At 44.9% G+C, this 18,900-nt stretch overlaps 1 protein-coding gene across 8 annotated transcripts in view; it reads right to left on the bottom strand.

The window, feature by feature from the left end:
- TNIK (TRAF2 and NCK interacting kinase) overlaps positions 1-18,900 on the bottom strand; it is a 405,908-nt gene that overhangs the window by 96,786 nt on the left and 290,222 nt on the right. For all 8 annotated transcript variants that reach the window (XM_086674716.1, XM_086674709.1, XM_086674712.1 and 5 more), the window contains exons 10-12: positions 10,681-10,856; positions 5,789-5,855; positions 1,890-2,094 (exon numbers count right to left, since the gene is read on the bottom strand). In XM_086674716.1, coding sequence (XP_086530842.1) covers positions 1,890-2,094; positions 5,789-5,855; positions 10,681-10,856 — 448 coding nt within the window. The remainder of the gene's footprint in view (positions 1-1,889; positions 2,095-5,788; positions 5,856-10,680; positions 10,857-18,900) is intronic.

Here is an 18,900-nt window from a genome sequence, read left to right on the forward strand (position 1 = left end):
CAGGGATTTCAATTCGTGCCCAGGAGAGTAACCAGAGGGGATACAGTACCTGCACAGCTATACTCTGCGCTTCGCTTTTGAGAGCTGCTTAATTAACACCCACACCTCCCTTTCCCCTGCCTCTGCCTGCTCCTTCCAAGGTCTCCTTTCCATGGCACCGCAGGGTCTCCGTCTACTACAGTGTCGTTTTTAGAATAGAAGGTGGTGAACTTCAAACTTCTCTTGCACGGAGCATTCTTCACACTGACAAGAAGACAGACTTATAAACTGAAATTGGAACGTGCTTCACTTGCCCACTGATGCTTGCAGAAGCCTGCAAGGTCCTATTGTGAGGGTCGCAGTTCAAGGCTTCAATGACTTATTTCGGGGCTTGTGTGGACATTGAGATCAGATCTCAATGGGTGTGAACACTGTGCACTTAGCGGCCCTGTGATATTGGGCCAATTATTTCAATCTCTTCCTGAACTTCAATTTCCTCTTGGTTAAATGGGGATTGTATGCATTCGGCATGAGAAGCAATGGATATACGCAAAGAGATAATGATAGTAGATGAGATCCTGGATATAAGCAAATAACCTCACCCAGGAGCTGGCGCACAGAAGTCACTTTATAATTGCAACTGTTGGGTATTATTGTGGCTGGTCTGTGTATGAACATTCCAGGGATATATGAGGTTGATAGGATTTTACTGCAAACTGAAACGGAGGCCCTCACCGATTTAAACCAGGGAGGCTGGACCTGGATGTGCCAATTAAAAAGCAATCTGCTCCTGGTGCCTGCAATCCACCAGCCTCGAACTGCCGTGGCCACCTGACAGAGCAAGTGAATTGCTGTAAACCGTTAACGAGGAGCAAGACAGCGTTTGGGAAAACTGTAAAATTGCTGCCCCATTATCGTGCAGTCGGTCAACCTTTCATCTGCCATCAGACTTTTCCAACAGCTATGCTCTCAGTTTCCTAACTATCTAGAGGCTTTGATGTAGCCCATAAAGGAAGGAGGCTTGACAAACTTCTGTAAGACCACAAGGGTGAGAGCCTCACCCAGGACAAGGCATGCAGGAAGGTGTGGCTGCTGGTATGGTTTCCCACACAGATGACAGCAATGCCTGCTGGTGAAGGCAAGTGTGGCCAGCAAGCTGGAGGACGGGTCCTGGATACTAAAGGTGTGCAAAAGGACTTGTGAAGTGCTTTCCACAGTGTCCAGAGGGGTGACGAAGGGGTATCTACAGGGGGACCCTGCGTTTCCATACCTGACATTTCACTTGCCTGCCTAGTCACTGCGGTCTACTTAACACCTATATTGTACCTCTCCATATTGACTCATTTATTCCTATATTAGTTCATTCATTCCATGAATACTCACGAGGCATCTACCATGTGCAAGGCCCTGTTCTAGGCGCTAGAGATACATGATGGAGAGATGCATCGGGGACGAAAGAGACAAAATCCCCTGTCCTCGGGAGCTCAGATTCCAGCGTAAGACGTGCAAAGGTACATAGAGAGTACGTGTGAAGGTGGTAAGAGCTATGTAAAAATAATAAAGCCGGGAAGGGCAACAGGACACGCTAGAGGGAGGGGGTGCAAATTTAAGTAAGGTGGTCAAGGAGGCTGCACTGAGGAGGTGATATCTAAGTAAGACTTGAAGAGGCTGAGGTCTTTAGCTGCTTTCCTGAAGTGACCACACCAAGGTCACTTCTCACCAAGGTCGCGCCCTGGCCCCCTGCCAGGCAAGGGAAGTCCTTGACTGGTAACAGCATTCAGGCCTCATCCTCCTTTGCAAGTTAAGGTGTGTGCTCCCAGCGGGCCATGGCCCCACACAAGGATGGGACACTCAGGAAGCGACCTGGCCAAGAGGCGTGGGCTTCCACGGTGGCCCAGGCAGGTGCTCACCTCCTCCAGCCGCCGCCGCTGCTCCTTCTGCTCCTCTATGCGCTTCTGGCGCTCGGCCAGCAGCTGCCTCTTGTGTTCCTCGTTCTCCCGCTGCTGCTGTTCCAGCTGCTGCCGCCGCAGGGCCTCCGAACGCTCCTTGTTGGCCAGCTGAAGCCTCAGGAAGTCCCGCCGCAGTGTGGACTCCCCTGGCAGGTTCAGAATGGAGCTGTGGGCAGGAGGGAGAGATCAGGATCCTGCGTGCGGCAAGGGTCATTATTACCCGGGTCCTGGGGAGGACAGCGGGCAAACAACTCCCCTGTATGCGGGGAAGGGAGCCCATGTGCCAGCGGGGGCTCTTAGACCCTCTGTTAATTACAGTACTCATCCCCAGGGAAACTGAGTCAAGGCTCAGCCTCCTTTTCAGTGTGACTACTGCATACGTGTTCTGTCTCCATCCCTAGATGGAGATGTCATCACCTCTCTCCAGCACTGTCCACGCTGCTCCCTCACCCTTGTGACATGCAAAGATCTGCTTCTAAAGGTTTTAATGAGTGTGCAAGCCTTAGGCCCTGGATCGGCTGGTTTTCATGTTTAAGAAAGGCACAAAAAAATCCAGCAAATGAAATGAACCACCGGGAGCAGCAGGGAACCTATTCTACTAAGATGAGTACATCACCCCCACCCCCCCACCTCCTCTGTGACTCCCTGCACCAAACCCCAGGGGGCAAAGGACAGGCTGCTCATGTGAAGACATGATGAGCCAGGGAGGGAGAACATTTGAGTCAAGGTCAACACAGAGTAGAATAGGAACCCAAGCCTGCCAAAGTCAGAGAGTTCAGGGCTTGTCTCGCTGCACCAGGATTAAAGAGAAGTGACATTGTTTGTTCAGGAGCAGATGGTGTAGACTTCAACCCAGCTCACTGATTCCTAGATTCTGTTTAAGCACCATGGGCTTCAGTTTCCTCATCTGTAAAACGGTGGTTGTGCATCATGTGTATGTGTGTGTGGGGGTGTGTGTGCACGCGCGCACATGTAAGAAAGAAAGTAGAAAGAAAAAGAGGATAGAAAACACCATAAAGCAACTCTCCCCACAGCCCTGGTCTAGGGCTGTCCTATTCACATCTAACTGCATGTGAACAACTCAAAGTTAGACTCTTTGGTTGCACACAGCAGCCTAACAGGGAGGTGGGGAAGGCTCTTATTTGCTCATGCAAATCTTTTCATCTTTCTGGCAACTTCCACTTGCGATCAATCCATTAAATAACTATTGACCCTTTCTAGGTAGCAGGCACTGTGATAGGTTCCAGTGGATACAGCAGTTACTCAATGAATGTTCTCTCTAGTTATCTTGTTGTGGGGAAGAGAGACAGACAAATAATTAGATAAGATACAAATAACAATTTCACGTAGGAGCAGGGCTCTATATAAGACAAAAGATGTAATGGCTTAAGAGTGGCAATGGCAGGAGGCTGGGGCGAGAATTAAGGGTTCTGCTCAAGACGGGGGTGATCAGGGAAGAACTTTCTGAGAAGGTGCCAGATGAGCCAACACTCAAATGATGACGGGTTGGTCCCACAAAGAGGTAGGGGAAGAACCTTTCAGGCAGAAAGAAAAGCAAATGTAGAAGCCTGTGGCGGGGACAGGTGCGGCATCTTTGAGGAACCAAACTCCATGGGACTTCCCAGAGCACAGTGAAGGAGAAAGGTGGTCCAAGAGGAGGCCAGAGAGACTGGGCAGACCCGGGAAGGCACATGGCATGGAAGCCAGCAATGGAAAGGTTATAGTCAGGGTAGTGACGTGATGGGATTTGTTGGCTGCTGAATGGACTTCTGTCTGCAGGGCGTGGGAGGTGAGGGCAAGCAGGGCCACCAGCTGGGCTGGCACTGAAGTGGCTCTGTGGGGTGGGGCGGTGAGGATGGAGGCAGAGAAGCACTTGCTGGGAGAGCTGATGAAGCCTGTTGATGGATCTGGTGTGTGGAGTGAGCAATGCTTGCAGGTTTTGTCTGGCACCTGGACAGTGGTGGTGACGCAAACGGGAGCAGATTTGGTGGCAGTTGACGAGGGGATTATTCTGTTTTGGAGAGCGGTTAGCATGCCGCGTGACTGCCACCAATGCCAAAAAATGACATGAAAAGGCTTTGTTCATGATGTCCCACAGACGGTGCTTGGATTCTACTAACAAAACTCCTCTAAAACTTACAGCTTTTGTGTAGGACTCTAAACCAAACCCCAAGCAAGAGAGCTTATCCACACAGGCCACAAGCTCCATGCAAAAAGGCAGGACTTGGGGAGCCCGGCCTCACCATGCACACGAGGATGCACTGGTGTTGAATCAATTGATGTTGAATCAATTAACTGATGTCGAATCAATGTCAGGCGATTTGAGCTGTAGTAGTAGCTCAGTCATAAACTTGGTGTGTGACCTGCTTGCCATCTTTGAGCTCTCACCTCATTTTTAAAATGAGATAACCACTGTCCCTTTCGAGTTTTCAGGATTTCACAAAGATTAATTACATGTGCCCATAAAACAGGACTTGGAACATAATCTTCAGTGTGATATAATGACACGTTACAATTATAGAAGCGTTAAGGCATGGCTAGGTCAGCCCGCTAAGTGACTCAGTTTAGCAAGTACTAGTTAAAATGTGGCTTCTCAGTTCTCTAGAGAGTGATCAGAAGGGCTGACGTGACATCTGGGTGAGCTTTGGAAAAATAAAAAAATAGTGCACAACCTCTCTGAATGCAGGGCATTTGGTCCTTTGCCTTTGATGGTCACTACTTGACAGACATTATCTCTAAGTAGCTAAACTGGGGGTGGCCCATGTAAAGTATCAGATGGAAGGAAAAACTTTCCTTCAGTCTCTGACCTTGAAAATTCCTGTAGCAGGTGAAGAGAAAAACTGGATGGCCCAGTAAGTCCCTCCTTCCTCCTGTAGTTCAGCAATAATCCAGCTTGGGAGATCTGAGTTAACTCAAAAAAAGAAGCCACTGGTTCATTCTAACAGCAGTGGCTGAGCTGGCCTCTTTCCTGGTCAGGTAGCTCCGCCCCAGCAGTATGGCAATTATGCCTCCCGGATCATTGGAGTCCTCTCCTTGGATGGCTAGAGGATGGAGCCCCATATACCCCACTGAGCTTTCTTCTTTTGCATTTTCCCCGATAAATCTCACTTCCCACCACCATGGTGTGTGTGCCTGTCCCCCTCAACTCACCAAACTGCTGCCAGCTGAATTGTCTCAAGGAACAGAAATCCCAGCAATGTGAGTACACTAACCTTAATCATTCATAAACACACTGGAAGAAAGTCGGAATCAATGTCAAGTGAAATTCAAAACGCAGGGATGGTAATGATAAAAGCAGCATTGGTTCTGGGATCCAACATGTGACAACTGAGGTGGGCATGAATGTTTCTATGTAGGGTTCCCCTCTCGAGCATGATTCGATTTCCTGGAAATTATTTCCTTTCAGATTAGACTGTGGTGAAAATACCAAGACATGTGACAAGGACAGTGGCTGCCCAAATGGGCTTCTTAAAGAAAGGTATGATGTAATGAAGTGAATAATTCAAGTCCCAAAATACCACCGAGGTCTCCTGAAAGTCGCAGTTTTAGGTACTTTGAGTCTTGTATTACCCAGATAATTGCCTCTACCCATTCTACACGTTACATACGTGAGGAAACAAGGTCTTAGAATAGAGACCATAAATCTTAGGGGACAAGATAAAGAATACGCTGATTTCCACATTTTTGTAAGAGTCTGCCCGGGGAAATTTTCCCAAATTAATGAGTATGTTCATGGGCAATAAATTACATGAGACCACCTTGCTGGATTCTTAAAAATGAACCTATAAATCAAAAGGAAGCACATTTCACACAAGCACAACTCAGAATGTGAAAGTAACACTTAGCTTTTGCTCTCCTACCTGGGCTCTCCTGAGTCATTCTCCTCCTCTTCTTCCTCACTTCCGCTGTACTCATACTCTGTCTCATCTAAAGAGAGACTCACAGAATGTTAGTGCACAAAAAGATGCTGCGGCTCGGTCAATCCCCCCCCCCCCCCGACCCTTGTTTTATATATAAGTAATCTGAGGCCCAAAGAGCTGTCATTAATGCTGACCTGGGACAGGCTCCAGGCCTCCTGACTTGTGATTTAATAGTTCCCATCAGCTGGATTCAAGTGCATGGAATTAACATTCAAAACTGTCCCAGCTGACTCTAGATACCTGTCCCTAATGGCTAGTGTTCACATGAAAGTCAAGACAAGGAACTGCAAAATAACTTTTCAGTTTGTGTTAATTACCCATTATGGGACCACCTAAACCAACTTTTATTGGCCCAGTATTAACTTATTAATCATTTTTTTAAGTAGGAGTTTTATTATGACTTACATGGACCCACAAACTGTCTTTAGATATGTTGATAAACACCAGAAAGAAACTTGACAATGTGTGCTATTAAAAATATAGAGTTGGGGTGCCTGGATGACTCAGTCAGTTGAGCATCTGACTCTTGATTTCAGCTCTGGTCATGATCCCAGGGTTGTGGGACCAAGCCCCTTTCTCCCTCTGTCCCTCTCCTGCTCACACACACGTGTGTGCGCGTGCTCTCTCTCTCTCTCTCTGTCTCTCTCTCAAAAAAAAAAAGACATAAATGGACCATTGGGGACATTCATTCAATTGCCCATTGGGGGCATCCATTTAATTCAGTAATATGTTAAGCAAGTTAATATGTAATAATAAATACGATTGAGTCTGCTTTGGAGGAGATCAGAATCTAATGGGCAAGATGGACAAGTAGGTAATCAGATCCTCCATGATTATGAAGAAATTAATCTTCATTGGGTATCTCCCATGCCAGTCACCCTGCTAGATACTTTATCTATGTTCTTTCATTTATTTTGAGTAACAATACTTTAACACATTTTCAAGTGAAGACACTATCACAAGAGGTTAAGTGACCGAACCAATGACTTATTAATAAAAGGTCAGTCAATCTGGGCTTTGAATTTAGAGTTCAATCCAGAACTTTTCCAACTTTGAAACTAGTATTCTTTCCAAGATATTATATGCTAAAGAGAAGTGCATAAAAAGAGCAATGAGATATCAGAGAAAGAAGCAAAGCCCATCGGTCATAATGAGGGAGAGGGGGGCAGCAAAGCCTTTGAGGAGGAAATGAGCTGCACATTGTAACTGTTGGTGGCCCCCTTCCAGGCAGATGGCAGCTGAAAGTGGTGGGAAAAGGACATTCCAAGCAACATAACCACGTGGGTAAGGGTGACAGTATTAAAGGGCATGACATGTTCACAATGAGTTGTTGGTGGCTAGATGTTGGGTGTGAGAAAAGCAGACAGAATGAGTTAGGCCAGCAGGTCTGATATGACTTTCTGATCCTTATATAAAAGTGCTTGCTGAAGACTTTTCTGCGGAGTTTGGGGTATCTTGGAAGAGCTTTTACTTTTAAGCAAGGCAGGGCGTCACATTACTGTTATCCTTTCATAGCTGTGGGTTAGTAATTATAACTTTGAAGGCATTTGTGTACCCCTAAAAAGGAACTAAAACTGCAGTTTGGTTGGGCTACCACCAGGAGGCAGCACACATGAAAAGAACTAAACCCTTTGCCTTCCATACTCTTCAGCCATTAAAGGGCTAATGAAAAGGAGCCAAAAGCATGATGATGTCAAGTGCATTTTTTTAAAGTCACAAGTTAGTTTCAAATATTTAGATATGTATGAAGTTTTCAGGCTACTTATTTTTGAGTATTATGTCACCAAAATGTAAAGGACTTCCATAAAGTGTTTCAATATTCCACACTGAAAGTGTACTTTTCCAAATTTACCTGAAATAAATCAATGGAAGAAGAGTAGGAAGTAAACTGCAGAAATTTTATCTAGAGAAGGAAATTCTAGCAAGGAAAAGAAACACACAATTAATCCAATTATTTCTACTCTCGATGGGAAAACCTGCATTTGTCAGGCCCTTCAACTGTAATACTTCACCAAAATCTGGTCTTATTGTTTTTATATTACTGGCATAAATTAGCATATGTCAACATATCTTAAGGAAAAAATAATATTGGCTTAAAAAAATCATAAATCAATTCTCATAAAATTGTTTGATTGTACCAAAAGCTGCTCTTAGAGCCACTAAGAGAGTATGAAAGTATTACAGGAAGCAAATGAAGTAATTTGATGAAACTGAGCAAATGGAATGAAACCTCATTTGATCAATACTCCTTCTGGGGAGCAGACAAAAATGAAGGCTTCTGATGGCTTTGAGCCTAAACAGAATTAGGTTTCTTAAATTACCATGTAACTGTGGAGCATACCTCCTACCAGGAATCTTACTCTTCTACTCTGCAGAGAAGGAACACATTAAAAATAGTCTTATCTCGGGGCACCTGGCTGGCTCAGTTGGTTAAGTGTCCAACTCCTGATTTTGGCTTAGGTCATGATCCCAGGATTGTGGGATCAAGCCCCTCATCAGGCTCTATGCTGAGCAAGGAGCCTGCATGAGATTCTCTCTCTCTCCCTCTGTCCCACTGTCCCTCTCCTCCCTTTTCTAAAATAAAAAAAAAATAGTCTTATTTTCATAGAATGGGGTGTTTCGAGTCACATTTTAGAGTTTGTGCCCTCCAAATGTGAAAGCAACCAAGGCACAAGCTTTACCCATTCTACTCACAGGTCAAAGGCAAAGAGGTCATGAGTTCTCAGGAAGTGATTCTGAATAGTACTGAAAAATTGTAGGTCGAAAAAGAACTGTCTATATGAGAATAGCTAATATTTATTAAGTATGACTATATGCTAGACATTGTATTAAATATTTCAATGCATTATCTCACTTAATCTTTGTAACAATGCCAGGCAATACTAATTACTATTATATCCCCTCTCCTATTTTAAAGATGAGAAAACTGGGATGAAGTTCACATAACTCTTCAGGGGGTCAGAATTTGTTGGAGAGCTAGAATTTGAACTAGTCTGAGCCTGGAAAAGACAGGCCCATAGAAAAATAAATTTCCCTCTTAGAGAAATTGGACTTTAATGGTTGCATGTCTGACACACCTCTCTAAAATGTCCCCATTACAATTTTAATTCCCTGGAGTGGAAGACCACTATTAATAAACAGCAGTTGAAAAATCAGCCCTGGAGCTTTTTGACCTTGACTTACCTATTTCTCTCATGCCTGGTTCCTCCAGCTTGGGCTGCCCTCCCAGCCCCTTGGGTTCTGACAAACACCCCATCCCCTTCCACCCACTCACAACTGGAGATGGGCCTCCAACATCCCACGTTTTATTATTGCTCGTAATTTTTATTTATTTATTTTTCAGTGCTATAATAATTTTGTATTCAATCAAAATAGGCAATGAAGCTTTATTTCCTATTCAGCACTTCAAGTGAAAATAGTTTGATCCTCAAACATTCAGCAATGTATCTTTGTTTTAAATCGAAGGATAGTTGACATACAATATTTCATTAGTTTCAGGTGATGGGCTCCTTTTTGGCTTCGCCTCATAACCTCCTACTCTGGAGTCTAACCTGATCGCACATTTCCCTGACTCCCTGAGGCCAGCAGCCAAGAAGGAAGCCTTCCCTTGAGCCTTCACTGAGGATTTCCCCTCCTGCCTCAGCCCCCTGCTGCTCCTACCTCTACAGTCTTGACTCCTGCAATGCTTACCACCCACCCCACACACCTGCTTGCACCTCGCCACATTACAGATGGTAGCTGCAGAGGCAAAGAAGGGAGATTCAAACAAAAGGAGAGCACACTCTGTCCTGTGGGGCCCAACACCCTCCAATGCTCCACCTGGCTTGGGAGAACAGAGGAGAATGGTGTTGAGGACAGAAAAGAGGAAAATCATGTCGCCAGTTGTGTCCCACCGTCGGTGCCTGGTCTTCTCCTTTACTCTCCATGGCTGTACGCTCAGGGCTCACCTTACCAGCCCTATACTGCCTCCTCACCGTCAGCCCTCCCCTTTCCTCCACTGACCCTCCTGCCTCCACTTGGGGAGGACTCACTCTGTCTGTCCTCTGGGTCTTTCCCTTTCCTCCCCATACTTCAACCTTCCCCAACTCCCCATCCAACCAGGCACAAAGCTTGCCCCAGACCACGTGAATTTTCTGCGTAGTCAGGATGCTAGTTAAGGAAGTCCAAGTCTCTATTTGAACAACCAGGATACGGCCCCAGGACCCCAAGTTTGAACTCATGTTCTTTCCATCGATGCCATGAAAAGATAGTGTGGTAGAACAGCCAGAGCCATAAGAGATAAGAGTTTTTCAATCTATAAAATAAAGAAGTACATTAAATGATCCTCCAGCTCAAAATTCAATGTTCCAAATAGCAAGTCTGGCATCTCTGTGACTATAAGAAAATTCATTCTGACTTCTGAGCTAAATTCTAAATGAGCCTCAGAGCACAAAAACTTAAATGCTGAAGAGTGCCAGTATACAAAAATGTCAACCAAATGATTTTTTTTTTTAGGTTGTCTTCTGTAGATTTTTAGCCTTCAAAACATGAATATTCATTTGAACTAAGAAAATCACTTGTCATATTAAACCACTTCATAGTATTACTCAACATGTCTCTTTGTTAGTGCCTGGAAGAGGTAATATTCCTTACAGTTCTATCCTTTCATGAAGATTCCATTTCACGGGCTCAATCCATTGATGCCTACAGGCTATGAGCTCAGAGGCAGGCCTTCACACTAAAGAATAATGCAGGTCCATCTGAAACCCCCATGGTCACCTCCAAATATATCAAGAGCCCATGACTCGCTCTGTCTTTTGTTTCCTTTGCTGAAATACAAATGTGCTTCTAACCTTTTTCTCCTCGCTTTTTCTTTGTTCTGTCAATATGGTCCTTGAGTTGAATGCGAACCTGTCGTTCATTAGGTTGGTCTCGTATAAATGGATGCTTCATCAATTGTTCTGTTGCTGGTCGCTGGCTGTGATTCTTTACCAAGCAGCTCTCAATAAATGACTGGAATTTTTTTGACCTGCCAAACAAAAGAGATGAACCCACAGATAAAAAGACCATCCAAAGAAAAAGCAAAATTCTATTTCTCCAAAATGCTAGAATAAAAAAAAAAAAAAAGAAGAAAATAGGTTCAATTAGCCAACATAGGAATCAACCAATCACAAAGTAGGTCTAGACCTTTATTAGGCACATGGGGTTCAAAGACATCATCACCATCAACACACAGTTCAGGCAATGTATGGGAGTTACGTGCATAAAAGCATTTTTGCACAGTTTGTATGTAATATCACACAAGAGACCAAAAGGAATGAGAGAAGAGAAAGACCTTGGTGAAAAGTGTATCTGGAAGGTCTATTGTAATGAGGGAACAAGAGCTGAGACTTAAAGAATGAATAGGAAACCGGGGCGCCTGGGTGGCTCATTCAGTTGAGCATCTGACTTTGGCTCAGGTTATGATCTCACAGTTCGTGGGTTCGAGTCCCATGTCGGGCTCTGCGCTGACAGCTCAGAGCCTGGAACATGCTTTAGATTCTGTGTCTCCCTCTCTCTCTGTCCCTCCCCCACTCAAGCTCTCTTTCTCTCTCTCTCTCAAAAATAAATAAACATTAAAAAAAAAGAATGAAGAGGAAGTCACTTTCAGGAGAGAGTTCAGGGAGGCAAGAAATAGTGAAAAACTAAGGACTGGGCTGAGCACACTATATGTCAGGGGAACTGAGATGAGTTGTCTAAATGATGCAGAAAATGCAAGCTGGGGGGAGGACATAAAATCAAGCTTGTATAGATAAAGAGGAGTACATTTGTAGAAATGAGAAAGATTCTTATGTGGTAAAGTGAGCTTGGTTAGGCAAATTTTTTAAATGGTAATTTCAAAATTACTTTTGAACTTTGCTCTCCAGTTAATAAGAACAGGATGTATGTGTATGTTTGCTATCAACCCAAGGACTTGGAAACTTAGGAACTAAGTTCATATCCAGAAACGAATTTACCTCCCGCTAGACAGGCACTGTTTCCTCAAAGATAAACCCCGTGCCTAACACAGGGGAGGGGAGAACTGGTGAGGGATAATATACCAAGGAATAGGGCAGCAAGTCCACAATGTGGGAGAAATTAACAGTGGACTTCAGCTATGATTCATGAGTTGGGCATGTATGTTCTTGCTGCATTCCAAGAAATTGTCCAGCCTCATAAATAATTACTTCACAACTATGTAGCATGCCTTTCTGATGTGCTACATTGGCATCTTGGCACATGATGGGCAGAGACCTTAGTGGAACTTTGGTCACCCTCTTTGTGGCCCCCACCCTGCTCAGAGCAGGTGGGAATCCATTTTGTGCTCTCCGTCGCCCTCCTGTGGAGTGCTGTGGTATAACAGGAGCGGATCCCAGGAGCAAGCTTTCCTGTCTCCCAGCGGACCTTACACACAGAATTCAGGCTTGAAAGCGGTCTTCACCACACAGAACACAATGGTGAACATGTTATTCAAGATCCAAACACAAGAGGGCACTGGCATATGCACCACTCTGCATTTCTGCCTAGGTCAAAGCAGTTTCTCGTTCCATGTTTTTGAAGGACTGCATTATTAATATTTTTTTTCTCCCTGCATTTCTAAGCTAAGTTCATGCTTTTACATTATTTTACATAGAAGCATATGTACCCTGCTATGCTTGGGGTCACCGCAGGATCAATCGGGATCGGCCACCCCGTGGCCTGTGGAAGATAGTGACAACAGCGTGGATACTCTATGTACCTCCTTGTATGTCCTTCAGCCTGTAGCCCTGCTTCCTCCACACTGTTGTTCTCCAAGACCACTGGTGTGCTGTTGGTATCCTGAGCACACTTACCTGCCCTCACATGTCTGATGAATGAATGAATGCAGGAATGGTTATCACATGTGCTGTAAAATGGCTACCATCAAATCTGTGCTTGTGAGGCACAGAGAAGGAGGTTTGGAGAGGAGATAGTATTGAATATGCTTTCTTTTTCAGGTCCATGAGACAAATCTGTAGAGGCACAATTGTGATATCATCTAAGGAGAGACTTTGCAAAAAACAAAACAAAACAAAACAAAACAAAAAACAAAACAAAACAAAACCATCATGGGATAATGGACTGTCCTAAGGAATAAATAGAAGAGAATGAGGCTGACCTGCATAAAGAGATAGACAAATTCCACATGGCGCTTTTCTAGGTAGAAAATCAGTATTAAAAACATGAAAACAAAAACAAATTAAGACGGGGAGCTGTTAAATATTCATGATAAATGCAAATGAAAGCTGTTTTTTCTGCTTGCAACTAGAAGGAAGTGCTTTTTATAAAGTGCTCAGCTATTAATTAGAGGGTGATAAATAAAGAAATCACACCCAGTTTAAAAATGAGATGCAGACTCGATAAACTGTATGTTCCATTCCCCAGTACTGACACCCAAAAAATGTCGGTGGCATCTCTAGGGTAAGAGAGTGTTCAAAGAGTTCCGTGGAAGCAGCTGGGGTTCACAGGCCACTTTCCAGGATCTCTTCCGGTGGGAAGGAACCTTCAGGAGAATAACCTTGAGCCCAAAGATTGGGCCAAGATGTGTAGAACTGCAACCCTGGCAATGTATCTGACGTCTTCTTCAAATGGAACAGTTTGTAGAGAAAATAATGCTTACTTAAAACAAATCTTCAAAGGAAAGATTCATTGTCTCTTATTTAAGTTAGTGTGACCAAAGAATCAATATGCTTAATTACACATTTAATTAAAAGTAAAAACCCTTCCCTATGTTGAACACCACTTGACTGTTTGCTGAGCGGTCTAATGGGTTTAAAGTACATTTATATAACTTTATTGTTTGAATCTCTGCTGCCGGTAATTTAGTTCTGTCTATTAAAAAAAATGCCCGAGATTAGTAATACTAATTTCCCCAGGGGTGGCCTGGAGAGATAAATGTTAATGTTTGCTGCTTACAGTCTGAGGCCCTGGTTCTAATACCAGCATCAGCAAACACTTTATCTTCCCAGATTTTTTCTGTTTATATATTCAATTGTGTTAGAGGAATTAAAAACGCCTGAAAGATTATTACATTAATCACTGTAACCAGTCAGGCTGAAGTTTCTGATAATTGCAGGACTCCCTAAATGCACTTTGAGCTTTAGAATTTGCATTTTCCCAGAACCACCCTTTCTCTCTAATTTGGGCTCCATCGCTTACTAACTGTGAGACTTTGGGCAGATTATTATTTTTTTTTTTTTAATTTTTTTTTTCAACGTTTTTATTTATTTATGGGACAGAGACAGAGCATGAACGGGGGAGGGGCAGAGAGAGAGGGAGACACGGAATGGGAAACAGGCTCCAGGCTCCGAGCCATCAGCCCAGAGCCTGACGCGGGGCTCGAACTCACGGACCGTGAGATCGTGACCTGGCTGAAGTCGGACGCTTAACCGACTGCGCCACCCAGGCGCCCCTGGGCAGATTATTTAACGTCTCTGTGCCTCAGTTGCCCTGGCTGCAAACGGTGGGATCGTTAGAATTTATCTCAGATGACTGTTGTGATGATCCGATGAATTGCTTCACATAAAATACTTAGCACGGTGTCTGACATGTCATAGACGCCATATGTATGTTTGCTGTTATTGTTACTACTATTACTTTCATTGTGTTTTCAACGTCCTGCCACCTCTGAACATCACCAGGCTTAACCAACAGCAGTATCTGCCCTCAGAGCTGGGGGCAGAAACAGAAGTTGAACTGAATAGGTCAGTGTTCTTAAAGGGAATTAATTTCACGTATATTTGGATTAGATATGCTCACAGAGTCAACGAGACCACTATCTCCAAGGAGACTGTGCAAAAAAGGTTAATTGTAAAAGCTGTGGAACAATTTTTGTTTTGATTTCAACGAAGCCTGAAGTCACACGGTCTACTAGCAAATTCAGTTAATTTGAAGTATTTTCTGATATTTGCTTTCTGTTATGATTTTATTTAGAACACACATACACAAATAACTTTGTCAGTTCTTAAAGAACAAAAATGCCTGACAATCCACCAAGAATCAGAGCTGTTGTTTCATAAAATAACAGTAGTGACTGTAAGGGGTTCAGGGCTGTGGCTCCAGCAATGAAAACTCTGGGACTCTGGATAAGCCAGTTAACATCACCAGGCCTCTAGTCCTCATCTGGGGCACAAACGGGCCGGACCAAGGAACCTCACGTCTCTCCCCAGTGATAAGCAGTTACGATTTTCCTAATGATCTCGATGAAACACTTCTTTGCCTGTGTGCAATCTTTGCGTTTGAAGAGCAAGGAAAAAGAAAAAGACCAGTTGTCTGTTACAGGAGTGAAAGCATCCCCATCTTTCTCCAGAAACTCCTGCAGGAACCTGCAGCACTGAGTAGGGCAGGGGAGCTGGCCTGAGCACGGTGCGAAGATGAGGGCGGAGGAAATGTGTGGAAGGAGATGGTTCGGCCACGTGGGTGGAATCTGACCACGTACAGAGACGGGAAGAAATGGGAGTCCCAACTCGTTACGCATTTGCTGGTGGTGACGTGGAGACAGCGGCCGAGACATGCCTGGTCTCCTCTAATTCAGCTGAGGTTATAATCCTCCCTGAGATCTAATTATCGAATGGCTGGACTGGAGCCCTGACTGCATGACCTCCTCGCCATGGAGGCCTCTCCTCATCTCGCTGACGTGGGAGGGAAGGGCCGGGTTCTAGCAAGTGGACTGCTCTCCTTTACCCCCACGATGGAAGGGGCAAAGAACCCTGCTACTGCCCTTCTTTCCCTAACATGAAGGCACAGGAAAAAACTGTTCAACTAAGAGACCAGTATCTCATTCTCTATTACTCTAAGCTTGAACTTCAGAGGCCAGATGGTGCAGGTGGGAAAATGGGGGTTACAAACTTAGAAAATTAGAAGACTGTACAGCCTTGCACAAGGCTCATAACCTACCCAAGCCGTAGTGTTACAGCAAGAGAAGGATGACTCAGAGCATCTGCCTGGCAGGGTTGTGGGTAAAATTAAATTTATATAGGTCTTAAATTTACACACACACACACACACACACACACACACACACACACATACACATAAATTACTGAGTCTACAACATGCATATATGCCTTATATGTCCTGTATGTTGTAGATTCAGCAAGTTAGGTGGAAATGACCCTCAACTGAATGCATATAATAAAGAGTTTATGGCCCATCTCTACCACGATGGCACCCCCACACCCACTTTGGTAGTATTTTGATATACACGCTGCGAACGGTGCACTTCATCTGATAATTCATTAGGCAGAGAATAAAAGAACATTTTGGAGTTTTGTTTCTTTTGACGGGTGGGGAGAAGGATCCTCTCCCTTGAAATATAAAAGGAAAATAAATAAAGTTTTCACTTCCTCCCAAGCACTAGGGCGTGTTAAAACCCTAACTGATTTGAAATATTTTTTAAATGTTTATTTATTTTTTTGAGAGAGAGGGACAGAGTGCCAGTGGGGGAGGGTCAGAAAGAGAGGGAGACACGGAACCCAAAGCAGGCTCCAAGCTCTGAGATATCAGCACAGCGCGCAACATGGGGCTCCAACTCACAAACTGTGAGATCATGAGCTGAGCCGAAGTTGGACGCTTAACCGACTGAGCCACCCAGGTACCCCATTTTTTCTCTTTTAATTCCTAACTTATTTCAAATCACTTTGGACCTGGTCATTCAGGAAAGTACTCTGCAGTGCTCAAAATTCTCACTTAAAAACTAGAATTCTGTGCAGAGAGCTGGAAGGCACACCCCACGTCCCGTGGTGGGGGGCTGCATTACCATCTTATAAAGGCCGGGTTCTGAGTGAGAAAGAGCACTTGAGCAGGGCCTTTGTTTCCCCACTCACTCTCAGATAGCCACGTCATTTCCCCCTCCCCTCTCTAACAGTGTGGGTCTCGAGCTCCTGACTGGCTTTCCTTTGGAGTCAGGGAGGGTGTGGAGGGAGGCTGGGCAAGATGGAGGCCTGGCCTCCTCACTGTCCCCGGACTGTCCCTGTTCCCTGCAGCACCATCAGATATAGCTCCTGTTGTCAAAGGTTTGACGCAGAAAAGTCAGCCTGTATTTTCCTCGAAGTCTGTATTTCTCAAACAAGGCCAATACAGAGTTGAACTTTTTGGAGCAGGGGCAAAGAAAATTAAAACTGTAGGGCAGAGGCTGTGTACTCGCTTCTCTAGCGAGCCAGAAAGGTCAGACAGAGGGCAGTGCGAGCTCCGTATAAGAGGAAAACAGGACAAGTGTGGTGGCCAAGTGACTCCCACTTCTCAGTCGGGGAGAGGTGGTGATGGGCAGAAAAGACCACCTGGTGTCACACCTTTGCACAAAAGGCCGGAAACCTAAAGGTAAAGCTCAATCGCCAGAGTTTTCAAAGTTGGCAATTAATACAAATGTTCCTGAAACACGGGGTGTAGCCACGCTGTGTTGAGCACACATAACACATGTGTGGATGGCCAGTTTGACTCCTGTGGGTGGAACTCTGGAAACGTCTGTCCAGCAGCAGTTCTGGGAGAGGGAAGGGGAGGAGGGAACAGGCAAGTGAAGTCCGCCCTTTACAGTGTGTGTGTGTTGGGGGGAGGAGGGGAGGGAAGCCTGGCACCAAGGACAAGCAGAAAGCGAGCAGAGGGCTTTGTAGTGCTACTGATGCTTCCAGAGATGGAACTGAGCTGACTGCTCTCCCGAGGAAGTCTGTTCCGGGGAGAAGGGAGGAAGCAGGGCTTCCGGGCCCCACTGATCATGTGCCATACAGGTACCCAATGGAAGGCTGTTGCTGGGGAGAGAATGGCTATCACACAGCGACCCTCCAGAGTGAGAACGAGGAACAGGGGTTGCTCTGCCCCTTGTTGCCAATAGCAACTCTCATGCTCTGTTCTTCTTCTGCAACTCGGGGCTGCCGGTCCCTTCTGGCTGTTTTCCTCTCTTCTCTGGGCAGTATGCCTTCCCCTTGTCACACCGGGGTTGCTATGTCATTACTAGGTGGCTGGTATTAATTAAACTGCTCTCTGTATAGCAGAGGAAAGCTGTGAGTGGGTAGGGGAGGAATATGAGGGTCCCCGTCAAGGGTGATCATGAAGTACTGTGAAAAGGGACAGAGAGGTCTTGAACCTTCATGTTCTAACTGCCCAGAACATGCCTCTAGAAAAAGATAGGAGATCACAAGTAGCCCAGGAATTGATCCCAGGGCAAGGGTGTATCAAGATCCACCATACATACAGGGGAAAGAAAGGACCAACGGATTCTTGTTATGCAATAATAAGATACAAAGACCCTGATGTAAGTAGGCAAAAAAGGCAAAAGTCCCACATCTGGCCTAACCTGCAGAACTGTGTGTCTCAAACTTGAGTTAATTGTATACCATCAGCACAATTTTTAGCCATATTCCTACACCACCCATACTAGTATCCACTCGGTATTCTTCTTTAAAAAATTTTTTTTAACGTCTTATTTATTTTTGAGACAGAGAGAGACAGAGCATGAACGGAGGAGGGGCAGAGAGAGAGGGAGACACAGAATCGGAAGCAGGCTCCAGGCTCTGAGCCATCAGCCCAGAGCCCGACGCGGGGCTCGAACTCACGGACCGCGAGATTGTGACCTGAGCTGAAGTTGGCCGCTTAACCGACTGAGCCACCCAGGCGCCCCTTGGTATTCCTCTTTAAATTAGGCCAATTTTTTAAGTGAATCAGTTTATTAAACGGGAAGGTTGTACCACTACCCAACTTAAGAAGCCAATATCACTTGCCATAAAGAGAAAGCAGCAGTAAAAGCAAAACTTACAAATATTTATGCACAGACCAATAAAATCATCTCTCACACTGCCAAGTATGTGTGTGTACTTACAGAACTGTCATCTTAAGGAATAGAAGAAAAGTCGGCCCACCGAACCAGCTGACTCTCGGAACTATCGCCCCCTCTGATAAGATGTTTTGTGCAGCCAGGAAGGATACTTCTTGAGGTATTAAATCAATGTTATTTCTGGGGCTCCACTACTCACTTTAGCTAACAGTTCCTTACCTGGAAGGTGTGGTGATAAAGACTTGTGCAAACAGTAGGTACTTAATAGGTG

The sequence above is a fragment of the Puma concolor genome, chromosome C2 (genome assembly GCF_028749965.1).
Source record: "Puma concolor isolate L17-30 chromosome C2, mPumCon1.1.hap2, whole genome shotgun sequence".
Lineage (NCBI taxonomy): Eukaryota > Metazoa > Chordata > Mammalia > Carnivora > Felidae > Puma > Puma concolor.